At 41.2% G+C, this 15,531-nt stretch overlaps 1 protein-coding gene across 3 annotated transcripts in view; it reads right to left on the bottom strand.

Moving 5' to 3' along the window:
- Positions 1–3,564: 3,564 nt before the first annotated feature.
- Positions 3,565–15,531, bottom strand: part of agla (amylo-alpha-1, 6-glucosidase, 4-alpha-glucanotransferase a) — a 35,715-nt gene continuing 23,748 nt past the window's right edge. For all 3 annotated transcript variants that reach the window (XM_026312646.2, XM_026312649.2, XM_033325638.1), the window contains exons 22-35: positions 11,903–12,039; positions 11,568–11,701; positions 11,268–11,443; positions 10,972–11,074; positions 10,662–10,785; positions 8,827–8,928; positions 8,172–8,283; positions 7,885–8,020; positions 7,367–7,479; positions 7,004–7,215; positions 6,750–6,847; positions 5,611–5,698; positions 5,293–5,426; positions 3,565–5,218 (exon numbers count right to left, since the gene is read on the bottom strand). In XM_026312646.2, the coding sequence (XP_026168431.1) occupies positions 5,101–5,218; positions 5,293–5,426; positions 5,611–5,698; positions 6,750–6,847; positions 7,004–7,215; positions 7,367–7,479; positions 7,885–8,020; positions 8,172–8,283; positions 8,827–8,928; positions 10,662–10,785; positions 10,972–11,074; positions 11,268–11,443; positions 11,568–11,701; positions 11,903–12,039 (1,787 nt within the window). In that variant the 3' untranslated portion in view covers positions 3,565–5,100. The remainder of the gene's footprint in view (positions 5,219–5,292; positions 5,427–5,610; positions 5,699–6,749; positions 6,848–7,003; positions 7,216–7,366; positions 7,480–7,884; positions 8,021–8,171; positions 8,284–8,826; positions 8,929–10,661; positions 10,786–10,971; positions 11,075–11,267; positions 11,444–11,567; positions 11,702–11,902; positions 12,040–15,531) is intronic.

Below are 15,531 nucleotides of genomic sequence, written 5' to 3'. Positions count from 1 at the left end.
CCTGAGCTTCCGCTGTGTCCTCGGCACCTCCGGAAGCAGCTGCCCAGCCGATCTGAGCGACCGGGAAGGAGAGTGCAAGTGCAGTAGCTCAGCGAGGTAGGGTGGGGCAAGTCCATTTAAAGACATAAAAACAAATAAAAGAATCTTAAAATGAACTCTAAAATGAACAGGCAGCCAGTGCAGTGAGGATAACACAGGGATAATGTGCTCCTTCTTTCGTGTGCCAGTTAAAAGGCGTGCAGCAGCATTTTGCACCAGCTGTAGACGAGACAATGTGGACTGACTAACACCAACATATAGAGAGTTTCAATAGTCCAACCGAGTTGTAATGAAAGCATGAATTAAAGTTGTGAAGAGATCTCTTGATAGAATGTATTTTTATCTTCGCTAAACATCTCAGCTGAAAGAAACTGGATTTCACCACTGCACCGATCTGACTGTCCAGTCTAAGATTGTTATCTAACCTAAAACCCAGGTTAGTGACAACAGGCTTTCCAAATTGTGCCAGAGGGCCCAAGTCCACAGGAAAAGACCCACTGGTACCACCCGGGCCAAAAATTATTACCTCCGTCTTATTTTCATTAAAATTTAAAAAGTTTTGACAAATATCTGTGTCTGACCTTTAACACATAAAGTGTTCAAATAGACAAAATTACAAAGCAAATGCACAATTACAAATTATAATTTCAAAGGTCAATATATGGACTTACAAATTATACTGTAACTACAGTGCATTCAGAAAGTATTCAAACCCCCTTCACTTTGTTCAGTTTTATGTTGCAGCCTGATACTACAATTGTTTAAATCCCTCATTAATCTACACTCAGTGCCACATAATGACAAAGTGAAAACAGAATTTTAGTAATATTTGTAAATGTATTAAAAAGAATAATGTTCCTATGGATGTTTCTACACCTTGACTGGAGTCCACCTGTGGTAAATCAAATTGACTGGACATGATTTGGAAAGACACCCACCTCTCTATACAAGGCCTCACAGCTGGCAATGTATTTCAGAGCAAAAACCAAGCCATGAGGTCAAAGGAACTGCCTGCAGAGCTCAGAGACAGGATTGTTGACAGGCACAGAGCTGGGGAAGGCTACAATAAAAAAAAACCTGCCGCACTGAAGCTTCCCAGGAGCACAGTGGCCTCAATAACACTCAGATGGAAGAAGTTTGGCATAACCAGGACTCTTCCAAGAGCTGGTCGCCCTGCCAAACTGAGCAATCATAGGAGAAGGGCCTTAGTAAGAGAGTGGACCAAGAACCTGATGGTCACTTTGACTGAGCTCCAGAGATCCTGTGTGGAGACGGGACGAAGTTTCAGAAGGATAACCATCACTGCAGCCTCCACCGATCTGGGCTTTATGGCAGAGTGACTAGATGGAAGCTTCTCCTCAGTGCAAAACACATTAAAGCTGCTTGGAGTTTGCAAAAAAGCATCTAAAGGACTATCAGACTGTGAGGAACAAGATTCTGATTAAACGGTTTGGCCTCAATTCTAAACTTTATGTCTGGAGGAAACCAGACACGTCTCGTCAGCTGCCCAATATCATCCCAGCAGTGAAGCATGCTGAATTTGGAGAATCTTGCTCCAGAGAAAGAAATTCTCTGTGTTCCTTCTACATGATAAGCTAGGTATAAGGGGTTGGTCAGGATTTGCTTCTGGCAATAGTGTGCTGTGTTTGTTGCTTTTAGTCCTTTTAGTATAAATCCTTCTACTTTGGTCTAGTATTATTAAAATCTTTTCTGAAATACAACTTTGCAGATGGCAAAGTTCATCTGTAAGCTGTGACATTCATAAAACCCACTGCAGGGTCAGGAAGTACATGAAATTCCCTACAGTGACCAGTCAAACCAAATGCCAAGTAATTCAAGTTCCAGTTACACTTGCTCGACTTCAGTCACATACAGTGTAGACTGGGGGAGAATTGCTTTTTCAGACAAGTTATTAGTTTGATGATGTCATCATTTGTATATATAGTATATCTTAGCTATTGTGGTGTGAATGAACTCTGTAAGTAAACCTGTCACAGAAAAAATGTCTATTTATACTTTCTTGTTCCCAAGGTAGGGCAGCATGGTGGAATAGTGGTTAGCACTGTTGCCTCACAGCAAGAAGGTTCCTGGTTTGAAACCCATCAGGGACCTTTCTGTGTGGAGTTTGCATGTTCTCCCTGTGCTTGTGTGGGTTTTCTCCAGGTACTCTGGTTTCCTCCCACAGTCCAAAAACATGTATGTCAGGTTGATTGGTGACTCTAAATTGCCCATAGGAGTGAGTGTGAGTGTGAGAGGTTGTTTGTCTCTATGTGGCCCTGTGATGGACTGGTGACCTGTCCAGGGTGGACCCCTGCCTTTCACCCAAAGAGAGCTGGGGTAGGCTCCAGCAGATCCCTGGGACCCTAATTAGGAATAGTATACTTAGTATAGATAATGGTTGGATGGATGGATGTTCCTAAGGTTTAAACCACTCCGTAACCCTAACCTTAATCTCATCCTAACCTTAAACTCACCCAAACCTAACCTTAACATCACCCTAACCTTACTCTAACTTTAAACCAAGTCGTCTCTTTAATGTTCAGTGATTTACATCAGTGGTTCCCAACTATCCCTGCCCTATCCACTGCTGATTGGCTGAACACACCTGATCCAGGTAATCAGAAGCTGGAAGACACCAATTCACTTTGTCTTCCCCCCTTCAGCCCTCATCTGAGAGAGGAGAGGCCATGCTAGCAGCTGGTAGGCTAGTGAGTCAGAAGCAACAAGATCAGTCTGGAAATAGCAAGATGTGCTTGACAAGAAAAACGGTACTTGACTAGTACAGGAATATGTACCACACATCCCCCACACAGTGCTTTCCATACTGATATACAGTAACTTAAAGCTGAGACTTGGCACATTAGTGTAGTGTCCATTAATTTAGTTCAAGCTAAATGTGCAGAAAGAAACCCTGTCCTAACGCTTGTGTCAGGACAGTATCTTCTGAAGATGCAGTGTGAGACATCAGTTTTAAAAGGAGTTAGACAGAGACACGAGGAGACCAAGATCTGTCATGTAACAGTTTATTCGGCATGGCTTTGCCTTTGGCAACAGATACACCAGAGGAAACCACACAACATGACAGAGCACAGACAGACAAAGTGAATGCATGTCACAGTAAGGGTACATCTATAAGTGGACAACATTCCAGTTATCACTTTAAATCCTATCATACTGTTAATGGTTAATGAATAATTAAAGTAATAACAATTCCACATGGCTGAACAGTGAATGGTTGTGGACATGTGACATTACTGGAAAAGTTTGTTAGTATCTAATTGTAAATGTTGCTTTGCATTAAATCAATTATTTCACTGGCAAATTAAGTTAGTTTTCTACTAGCACTGCTGGCCAGTGGTAAACTGCATTATACAAAAGCAGAGCAACAAAAGTGTTACAATAAACAACCGCTACGTTTGTGTAAAAACACGCTGACTTTTCGTAGCTTGTTTTTAAACTACCTACACACAATAATTCATGCTACATATATTGTTATCCTTCTCACTAGATTTTTTTTTAAAGAAAGGCTGATGTGTTATGTTATTTTCTTGAATTCATCATGCATTACATCTGCAGCTTTAAGACAGTAGGAGGCTTTCAGCAGAGATGGTTACACACTAAAAGAAACTGCTTTAGAAACCTCTGGAAACATAGAGCTCCATAGTGCTCTGCAAAAACAATGCCGACATAGAAAACTGTTTTTTCACAGAGTTGAATAATGATGGCAGATCATAGAATTAATGAAAGAGCAAACAGCTGGAAGACAGTTTTGTATGATATTTATTTTGCTGTATAAAGGCATCAGGTGGCGGGTTTTGGTATTTTATACTTTATGGAAATAGGCCCAGAAAAAGACAGATTTAAGTTGGAGAACCATGTATAATCGAGTGACCGAAGGTGTTAAGGTTTGTAGACAGTACATACCCTAGTTGTTCATGCTGATATCAAGGATGTTTTGTCATTTTATTTCACTTCTGGATGTTTAGTCAAAGTGCTTTGATTCACAATGATGTCTGATACTTGGTAAAATGGGCTGACACCAGTTGAATTAATTTAGTATCTAACAGGTTTTTATCTGATTAAATACAGCTATCTCAGGCCAAATTTTTAGAAAAAAAAAAATCTATTCCACTTCCTTAATTTAATAAAATTAAAGGTGTTTGAGCTGGCCTCTGGTTTTGGTCATTTACAATGTGTTGTGTGATGCAGGGGACCAAACTTCATATGTAGTCTGTAGCTGATGCTATTTTATAATTTTCTAAGTAGACACACAGTTTAAAATCGGATTATTATATGCAGATTTCAATTTATGCAATTTTAGACAGAAAACAGGAAAGAAAAGGAAAAGTCCAAAAATGTACATTCTGAATTATGCTGCATTGGTGTTTAAGCCCTGTCTTTCCAATTCAATAAGAAGAGATCTGTGTGAGATTCAGATAGCATACTGTATTGGTGAAAGATTATTTGGTCAAGACCATGACAATGATGTACTATACCAGTATACTTAATATGGACCAACAACGTATTTCTTTAAGTATGAATGCTGAAAGCACCGGTACCATACACGCTCTCAGAATAATGGCTAAACCTGTGAGTATGCTGTATTTCAGATGGGACTGGAAAATCTAAGCTCTTATTAAAACATGGGAACTTGGAGATAAAAGCCACCAAATGTAAGAAAGACCTTAGCTGTTCTGTGCAGGCAAATTGGACCTGACTAACTACTCATTGTTCATTCAGTTGGAGAACAGCACTGGTTTTTATGTTGTAAAGCATAAACTCACACAAAGCAGCACTCAAATGTGTTAAAGTTAACTAGAAGTAACAACGCAAACATATTTCAAATATACTTTCTTATCCCACAGAGCATATATGAGGCTTGGAAACCACTGTGACCACAGGAAGTGATGTCAGAGTCATTGACTATAAATGGGGCTGAACCTGGTGCTGAGTCAGAGTTGTGTTTCAGTGAAACTTCAGCCCAGGGGCATTCTGTCACTCCCTTAGCTACAGCAGGAGCTATGGCCTGAAGGGCTGGGTGGACTGCTGTGCTGAGGTCAACTACAAGTCATAGAGGACCTCCAGCACAGTGGCCACAGACCAGGCCTGGGTCTCACAGCTGAATGGGCAGTATTGGCCATTCTCATTAGTCAGTTCTGGCAGGCCCTTCCATAGAGACCTGGGAAAGTAGAGGACAGGTTGAGATTGATAACAAACAAACACAAGAAGGAGGTGAACAGAGTGCAGACCTACCGCTCCAGGTGGGTGTAATGTCTTGACAAAACATTTTTAACTAGGTTGATTGTTTTGGCATAGGCTTCTTCTCCCATCTTTCTGGCAAAATAGAGTTTAGCACGCAGGAAGTAGCCTACTGGCCACAGCCACTCCTACACAGACAGACGCAGACGCAAACACAGATAGTTACAGAATGTGAATGTAGCACCAATATGTGTGAAGTGGGGCAGAGTGCAGAAAGTGCTGCACAAATGAAAATCATTACAATCAGGACTATTCCCCCACCCTCTGGTTTGCAATAAGGCTGTTGCTGCAGCACAGACTGCTCTGACTCACCGGTCCTTGATGGTAGTTGAAACCTTTTGCCAGGTTGTAGTTGTCACTGTCCAGCTCATTGTCATAGACGCCGCAGTATACCATGTCGCTAGGATAACACAATGTCAGCATATGACTAAGTGTACAACACAAAACTTACCAAATATGTAGCTGCAACAACTAATCAATAAGATCGATAATTAAAATAGTTGGTCACAAATGTATTTATTGAGTAGTTAGGTCTAGTGATGAAGCTATTTGTGGCAGCAAGTGGTGACACTTGCAGCTGCAGAGGCTGAAAGTCATGTGGACAACAGTGGTGTCTTCTTGTTCCAGGTTTCTGTGTTCAGATAATTAGTCATTCAGGAGAATATTTATGGTTCTCACACCAATGGACACAGTAACTGCACATCTCACTGAGCAGATAGACCTCAGCTTTATCTAATGTCAATCCCCACTGACTCAAAGACATAAGAGCTATGTCATGCTTAACCTCTGTCTTTAGGCTAAATTCTTTCAGTTACAATTTTCTATTTTACAGTTTCATTTTTTTCAGTTCATTTCTGGCACAAAAACCTTGTGGTTACAGGTGTTACAGCTGCTTTAGAGCGACTGCTGCAGGATCATGTCCTCAATGTGTCCGTAGGACTGTTACCGTACTACATTCTTACTGGCCAGCTACTTATCTTAGGGGTGTTGTGCTGAAAAGTGACTCATTATGCTCGCAGGAGCACCTCAACTTCAAACACATGCAATTTGGTCTATATCTGCACATTCCTCAGGCTGAACCTTTTGCCAAAACGGTCATTTTAAATGTCAAATCTCTACAATTTATTTTAAATTATTTTAACACAGATTTTTTAATTTCTCACTCAAACCTAGTAATTCATTCAATTTTCTTTTCTGTGGTTATGTCCTAAATACAAACCCTGCAACTGTCCATGGCTTAGAGTAATATAAACCAGTCTACTGACCAATATACAAGCTTCACATCACTCCTGCTTAAAACTGAGCTGGCAATTACACTATTTTGTGTGCTTTGAGGCACAATTAGGACAATTACTTAAAAGCAGGGATAGATACTGAAGTTCAGCCATAAAATAAATGTGTGTGTGTGTGTGTGTGTGTGTGTGTGTATTGGTAGCATATAATGGTATTACTCTGGATCGAGTGTCTTCATTCCCAGTGGTCCTAGTAGTTTCTTCTCAGCCACCGCCAAAGCCTTCCAGGCTCTCTCTACTGTGAACAGCTCTGGAGCCTTTAAAAACAGGAAGCCAATCACAACTCAGCAATCTAGCGCACAATATACTAAAGATCCTGTCAATTAAATAAAAAGAGTTATTTATATATAACCAAATTTCTATTCATGTGGTATAAAAGACCAAACTCATCAATCTAGTGAGTTTCTACCTACCACCACCATGGCAATAGTGAAGTTAGGTCTCAGTTGGTAGTCACACCAAGGGCTGGCGGCTCCATAGCTGTCTTTATAGATGCCCTTTTTATGCACCAGATCAGGCTGTTTCTCATTGGGGTCCTTTGGGTCCCCTGACACCCAGAAACCTGTTTCAAATGACTGCTGGAGCTGTTGGTTCCACTCAGCATAGGAGATAAACAACTCTTTACCTGAAACAAAGTGCAAACATTTTATTATGGACATTAATTTTTTTCTCTAAAAACACTGGTAATGCAATGTTTCGGTTATTGTGTGTATATGTGTGTGTGTGTGTGTGTGTGTGTGTGTGTGTGTGTGAGTGAGAGAGAGTGAAAGTAATACCATCTCTGTGTACTTTAGCTCCATCATAAGGGAATAGTCCTTTGGCATAGAGGTCCACAACCCAGCGAACAGCTGACTTACTGAGGCCAACAATCTCCACTGCTGCTCCATCCCTGGACAGACAAGGTCATAACACACATCCAATCAGGCTGCAACTAACTACATTATTTACATTAATGATTAATCAATTCAATCATCTCTAGGCACTTTACAAAAAAAAAGAAAAAAACCAATCCAATTACCTTTTCATTTATTGTCAGTGTTAAAGTTCAATTTATTTTATAAAACTCAATTAAAAAGAGAAAAAGTCAATTTCTTAAAGCTCAACTTATCTGTTTTGCTCAAACAACAATGTAAAACTCACTCATTTAGCAGAGCATTTAGCATTTTTTTCTTTCTTTCTAAATTAAATCCAAAATGGAGTTCTCAACAAAACCTCTGAATAATTACTGCAAAGGAACTATTAGTGACATCTTTCTGACAGCTGTTAGAAAACTATGAAGTATTGTGTGTATTACCTGGGAGTAGCAGGGATGCCTTTGTTCCTTGCTCTCTCACTCTCTCCCATTTTATCCATCCATGTGCCACAGTTAAAGCGGTTTCCCCCAGTGACAAATCCTGTGTCTGGATCCACCTTAGCAACCACGTCAAACCCTAAAAAAAATAAACATTGACAAATAGTAGTTTTGCTAATAAACTGTAAAATGTTCACAACAACACAGATTTCTAAAAGAAGTCGGTCACACTATGTTATGAGTTAAAGCAAAATCTCTACCTTTAGTCACTTTAAAACACTCTGCCTTACCTTCATCTCTCATGTTCATGTCTATCTTGGGTCCAGCATTTCTCTCTCTGAAGGATATTCCCTCTAGGTGCCGCTGCAGAGCCTCCTGGATCACATCATACAGAGGCTGCTCCTTAACACACACAAAACAAGTACACACAGAATGATGTAAGAATGCTGTTTGTAGATTTCAGTTCAGCATTTAATACAGTCATACCCCACCTCATTCAAAAACTGAGCAACTTGGGCCTAGGCAGTTCTCTGTGCAAATGGATACTAGACTTCCTGCACAACAGACCTCAGAATGTCAGGATGGGAGGTTACACATCATCAACTCTCATCCTGAACACTGCTACACCACCACAGGGGTGTGTCCTCAGCCCCCTCCTCTACTTGCTTTCCTTTTGGAATACCTCTCCTCTTGTCTCTTTATTTTCTATTTGTATTTGGCTGTTATGCCAAAACCTTGTGAGCTGCTAAACAGCCTTTCGTTGTTCAAAACAATGACAATAAAGATCTATTCTATTCTATTTAGTGAACACACAGTTAAAAGAAGTGTTTTCAACCCCTGTCTAAAATCTGAAAATGGTGGCAACTGCTAGATACGGCAAAGACAGCACAGCACGTCACCTGTGTGTGTGTGTGTGTGCGTGTGTGTGTATATGTGTGTACATACCACCTCTCCAGGTTTGCAAGGTTCAGAGTCATCAGTAGGGTACATGCGTGTAACTGGGCAGCGGAGGATTTCATGCCCTTGGGAAACATGAGCAGTGTAGTCCTGACCAGAATATAAGCATCAATATCAGCATCAGATGTCAATAATAAGTATTAGTAGTACAGGGAATTATGCCACATCTAATGTAAATATGTATACTGAATTTCCCTTCAGGAATTAACCAAGTTTATCTTATTATATAACTCTCCTGCCAAGAATGACAGTCTTGCCATGGTGCCAAAAAAGAGTCATAGCGTCTCTCGGCAATGCACATAGCAACCATACAGCATAGCAACCATAGTGCACAGCAACCGTCCACTTGGTTGTCCACCAATATTTTTGGCATTTCAAGTGGCCTGGGATGGAGTCAAATTCTCAGCCTGAATCAATGTGTCAGTCCGCCCCTTGTATGAGCTCCGTCTCTCACTGTGGTTGCATGTGTTAAAACAACAACTCCAACAATCTCTGGATGTGATTGTAATGACATTGTCTGGAGTTTACTGTGAGAGAGAAAGGACATATGACCACTTAATTTCTGGCTGACAGAACATAGATAAAACTTTTTCTTTTTTTACACAAATAAATAAAATAAAATATTACAGTGTTTTAGGTTTTGTGTCTTTTGAAACTTTGAAAATGTTCAGCTATTCTAATATAAATGTAAATACAGTTGTCATGTTTTTATTGAACACAACATGTAAACATTCACAGTGAATGAATGAATTCCAAAGTTTATCAAGACATTTTGCAGGAAAACTTAAGACCATCTGTCCGCCAACTGAAGCTCAGCAGAGGATGGGTGATGCAACAGGACAACGACCCAAAGCATAGAAGTAAATCAACAACAGAATGGCTTCAACAGAAGAAAATACGCCTTCTGGAGTGGCCCAGTCAGAATCCTGACCTCAACCCGATTGAGATGCTGTGGCATGACCTTAAGAGAACGATTCACACCAGACATCCCAAGAATATTGCTGCACTGAAACAGTTTTGTAAAGAGGAATGGTCCAAAATTCCTCCTGACTGTTGTGCAGGTCTGATCTGCAACTACAGGAAACGTTTGGTTGAGGTTATTGCTGCCAAAGGAAGGTCAACCAGTTATTAAACCCAAAGGTTCACATACTTTTTCCACCCTGCACTGTGAATGTTTACACATTGTGTTCAATAAAAACATGACAACATATAATGTTTGTGCGGTATTAGTTTAAACAGACTGTGTTTTTCTATTGTTGTGACTTACATGAAGATCAGAACACATTTTATAACCAATTTATGCAGAAATCCAAGTGATGGGATCACATACTTTTTCTTGCAACTGTAACTAGTACAGTTTCAGCATATAAACTGAAAAAAAGGGAAAAATTTGCACATTCAGATTCACAAAAGTGAATGTAAGAGAATTTCTAGATCCAATTTGGACACAATGTTTCCACCGGATCTACAATTAGCAAAACAGTGTCGGGTAGGATCACACGGCCAGTTGGTGATCATTCAGTAGATGAGCATGCAGGGCTGGGAGAATTCAATCAGTTTAGTTCATTTGTATATGAATATAGCAAATTCTTGCATTTGCTAGACATCTTTCTAGCCAACTCTCTTAGATTCTACATTTTACCTTTTAAACAATTGTTAAATTTGTTTGCTTGTTACCAAATAACCTAAAACCGACCATTTAATAACAAGCTTTCAGGTACCAGTCACTCTACATTCTTCACTGGTCAGGGTGTTTGAGAACTCAGTGGAATATCACCATTCACTGGATCTGCCTCAGGGATATAGTGTGTGCGTCTGCCCACCTGGATGCACTGCAGCCACCACCACACAGCATCCCGACAGTTGTATCTGGCACAGCGACCCTCACCCAGCAGGTTGGGAATCAAACCATGACGCAATGTCCCCGCAAAGGCCAGGATGATGTTACTATGGAGATGTGATTTATTTTAGAATTTCGTTATGTAGCACTTTTGAAGATGTCTTAAAATAAATTTAGTGCTGATATTTAAAATAAAAGTTTGTAAAACAAACAATAAAATACATTCTAGGCCAATAATTTTTTATTGAAAGTCTAACTGACCAATATACTGTGTGTTACCAGAATACACATACCGAGCCTCAGTGTGTCTCCCAGTGAGTAGCATCAGTCCTCTGAGAGCAATAAAAGTATCTCTCCCCCAGCAACGGAAAATCCCAGACGAGAAATGAGGAAGACCTGAAGAAATTGCACATTCAATCAATTAAAACGGCATCTTCACTACCTCTTTTTCCATACTTTAAATAATTAATTCTATTTTTATGTGAATGTTTTCTGAAAATAATTGAAGAAATTCACTGGGATGATTTTGAGTTTGTTTTGTCTTAAATTGAACCACAGAAACAACATGAAGCATCTTCTGTTAGACTACCTGCAGCCAGTGAGACACAGCACTGCTCCTTCTGGCCTGTGATTGGACTGACGCGATAGGGAACTTCATCTAGCTTCATTGAAAGGGGAGGGAGGGCAGGAAAGCGTCCAACTCCACACATCTGAACTGAACCCAGCGCCAGGTGGTGAACAAAGCTGGAACCATTCTGAATGAAGCTGTTTGGATAAAAGAGACAAAAAGTCGTCAGCAATTTGCTTATTCCAATTTTCACTAATTAGAAAAATTCAGCCCTTAAGTCTTTGAGTTTCACATCTCAACAATTCTAGCCATCTATTCTACCTTGACATAAGTTGGTATGTTGCATCCAGGGCTGCTGTGTAGGTTGATACCAGGATAGCATCAAAGTAACAGGGAATGAGATAGCGTGGGATGTGTTTCAGGTAGTTAAACATGGCTGCCAGCCACTGACCGACCTGCAGACACACAGGAACCAGAACACTGTTTCCAGAAAAACACGCTGCTGTTGACATCGTTTTTCTTCACTTTGAGCGCCATAAAGAAAATTTAATTGGCCTCTGTTTTGCTGGGAAACACTTTAAAACTGTTTGTCTGGTTATATTAAAATAAGTTACTAGTTTGGGTGAAGCAGCTCTTTAAAGATGTTAAATCCCCACCTGTGCAAGTGCTCCCTCTCTGTGTATCAGTCTGTTAGAGACATAGTCTATCAGCCAGTCTCCTTGTCTGAGGTTAGCACACAGAGGATGGCCCAGGTCATTGTTGGGACGGACATCGGCTAACACTGAGATTAGACCTGCAGAGTTGACAAAAACCACAACAAACCTTCTAAAACCACATGATCAACATGTAGAAAAGCTGACCACTGCAAAACTACATTATATTTGAATTTTATGCAGTAGTAGCGGTTCAGTGTCACTCTCTGCCACTGTCAGTTGCCACTTTCACCATGACTGTTTGTCATTCATTTCAGAATATTTAACTTTTGTTGTCTGTCTTACCACAGGTTGAATATTTTTCTGACTTTACTGCAGTGCTGCAGACCTGAGGTGTACAGTTGACAATCACTGAAACTGCAGGCGTGTGTGATAGTGTAACTGTTTGAGGCTCACTTTATTATGAGAAAATGTCAGTATAAGGAGAAAATACAGTAAGTCGTGATAATGAAAAAAATTCTAACAAGTGTATCTCATATGTATAACAAAATAATTGGCAAGAGTTTAAACTGAGCTGAGCAAAAGATTACTGTATGGCATGTACACGTTTTCTTATACATGATCCCACTCCTACTTTTTGGTATTTAATTAACACCGAGTTTATTTGACACTGGCGATTTTGCTGTGTAGGAACATAATTTTTAAGAGACTGCGTCAGGTGGAAAACCATTAACACTGTAACGCACCTCTCTCCTGTATACCTAGAATGAATGTTAGTTACTACAATTTACAGAGAATGAAAAAGGATCTGAATATACAGTACAGTATAGATTGTCAGACAGCTGCAGCTGTCACTTTATTAATTATTAGCATTAATACATTTCTCGTCATTACTTTTATTTTATACAGCCAAAGGATGTACACGTAGAAAGGAATGCAGGAGAGAAAATAAACACAGATACACGTTGCAATACTGTACAGCATAGTAGTTCACATCAGTTTATATGATGTAAAGACAAGACAGATAGATCAATAGATCTGCAACTTTCATATTTAGATATAACACAGAAATGACACTATATACAATAAACAGATAGAGGCACCCAGTCAATAACATATAACATAAATAGCATAACTAACATATCAACAGTTACTATTAAAAAGTCTAATGTGGGGACAAAGGATCTCCTCAACTTCTCAGTTCTGCAGCGCAGTGAGATGAGCCTCCCACGGCAGCTGCTACTCTGTTTAGTCAGTATATCATAGAGGGGGTGTTTATTATTGTTCAATATAGAAAGCAGCTTCTTCCACATCTGCTGCTCCACCACAGTTCTGACAGGGTCCAGCCCCTGCCGAGAACAGAACTGGCCTTTTTCACCAATTTGTCCAGACGCCTACAGTTCCTGTCCATAATGCCACTCCCCCAACAGACAGCAGCATAGAACAGTGGTCTTTCCATGGCAGTGTGGTAGAACATGCACAGCATGTCACTGCAGACATTGTACAAACCGAGCCGTCTCAAGAAGAGGCGGCTCTTCCCTTTCCTGTACACTGCATCCACATTGGCAGACCACTGGCAGTTTTCTGTCCAGTACCACTCCCAGATACTTGAAGGTCTGCACACTTATCTTCTGTCCATCAATGCAGACTCACTGGCACACTGCTTTTGATCTCCTAAAACCAACCACCAGCTCCTTAGTCTTGGTGGTGTTCATGAGAAGATGATTCTTTTTGCTCCAGTCAGTGAAGGCCTCCACTAGGTCCCTGCACTCCCGTCTACCACACATGCATCCCACAACAGCCGTATCATCATAATACTTCTGAATGTGGCAAGACTCTGACTTATACCTAAGGTCCAATGTGTAGACCGAAAAGAAACAGAAAAGGAGCAAGAACAATCCCCTGTGGAGCCCCAGTGCTGCATTCCAGTGTCCTAGAAACACATCTCCCCAGCCTGACATACTGCGGTCTGGATGTCCATAATAATAGTCCATAATCCATGACGTCAGGGAGGGGGCAATCCACATACATAGAAGCTTGTCTCGCAGTATGGGACATAGGCATATGCCTGGTGCAGCATGTACAGCACTGCATCTTCCACACCCATGTGTTTCTGATGGGCAAACTGAAGGGGATCAAGATCCTCCTCAACCTGCAGTCTCATGCGACGAACAAGGAGCCGCTCAAAGATCTTCATGATGTGGAATGTCAAAGCCACCAGTCTGTAGTCATTCAGCCCTGTTTTGGGCACCGGTATGAGACAGGACGTCTTCCTGGGGATTTTTTCCATTTGAAGGCTCATATTAAAGAGCCTCTGAAGAGAGACAGCTTGTTGTCCTGCCCAGTCCTTCAGAAGCCGAGGACACACTCCATTTGGTCCTGCTGCCTTCCCTGGCCGAAGTCTCCTGAGCTCAGCTCAAACCACTTCCGTTGTTAGAGACAGTTATTCAGATTGTAACAAAGGGATGGTGGAGGTAGAGGGAGCAGTCACAGAGGTGGAGACTGAGGTAGTAGTCATAGAGGATGAGGTGTAGTGAGGAACTCCAGAGGTGGAGGTAGAGTGAGCAGCTGCATATGTGGAGGGGGAAACCGCAGAGGTAATAAGGGTGAAGGGAGGATCCGTACAGATACAGGTGGAGGGAGCAGTTGTAGAGGATGACATGTAATGAGGAGCTGTCGAGATGGAGGTCTATGTGGAGGGAGCAACTGTTGGGGTGGTGATGGAGGAAGTAGCTGTAGAGATGTAGGTGGAAGTAGCCACATTGTCAAACCTGATCTAATACTGGTTGAAGGTATTTGCTCTGTCCACATCACCTTTCATAGACAGTTCTTCAGACTGTAACCAGCAATGGTCCTTACCCCTCTCCACACCTCCCTGGTATTATTGTTCTCCAACTGTTTTTCCAAATTTTTCTTGTACTCCACCTTAGCTCACCTCAGTGTCTTTTTGAGCTCCCATTGTATATTCCTCAGTTTCTCCTTATCCCTGTCTTTGAAAGCCCTCTTCTTCTGGTTCAGGAGGTCTTTAATGTCACTGGTGATACATGGTTTATTGCTAGGATAGCACTGTACTGTACTAACTGGGAGTACAGTGTCTCTACAGAAATTAACGTAGTCAGTGATGATGTGGACTTTCCTGTCCATGTCCATGTCCTGCTCCTCCATCAGTACATCCCAGTCTGTGTACACAAGGTAGTCTCTCAGTGAATCCCGTCCCTCTAGTGACCATGTCCTGAAAGACTTTGTGGTAACAGGAAGCTTTTGCACACAGGGTCTGTATGTGGGCTGAAGACAGACTATGCTGTGATCAGATCTGGTCGAAAAATAGGATAACCCCCCACCTTTTGACCTTCCGCTCATCCTAGGGTCTCTGTCTGCTCGTACAGCTGTGAAGCCAGGTATAGCCACACAAGTCCAGTATGTTGTCGTTCAACCAGGATTCAGCAAGACATATCAAACTGCACTACTTGTAAAGCCGTTGGTTCCTCACAAGCGCCCCCAGTTCATCACATGCAACGAGTTAACAGTCCCCATAAGCACAGAGGACAGAAAATGCTTATGTCTCCACATTTTATTGTTCATCATAGATTTTAGCCCAGGCTCTACATCCATGTTTTTCCTCGGGTCCAATC

Source organism: Mastacembelus armatus, chromosome 17 (assembly GCF_900324485.2).
Source record: "Mastacembelus armatus chromosome 17, fMasArm1.2, whole genome shotgun sequence".
In the NCBI taxonomy this organism is placed as follows: domain Eukaryota; kingdom Metazoa; phylum Chordata; class Actinopteri; order Synbranchiformes; family Mastacembelidae; genus Mastacembelus; species Mastacembelus armatus.
The sequence above is the reverse complement of the archived record's forward strand: the minus strand, read 5'-3'. Positions and strand labels throughout refer to the sequence as shown.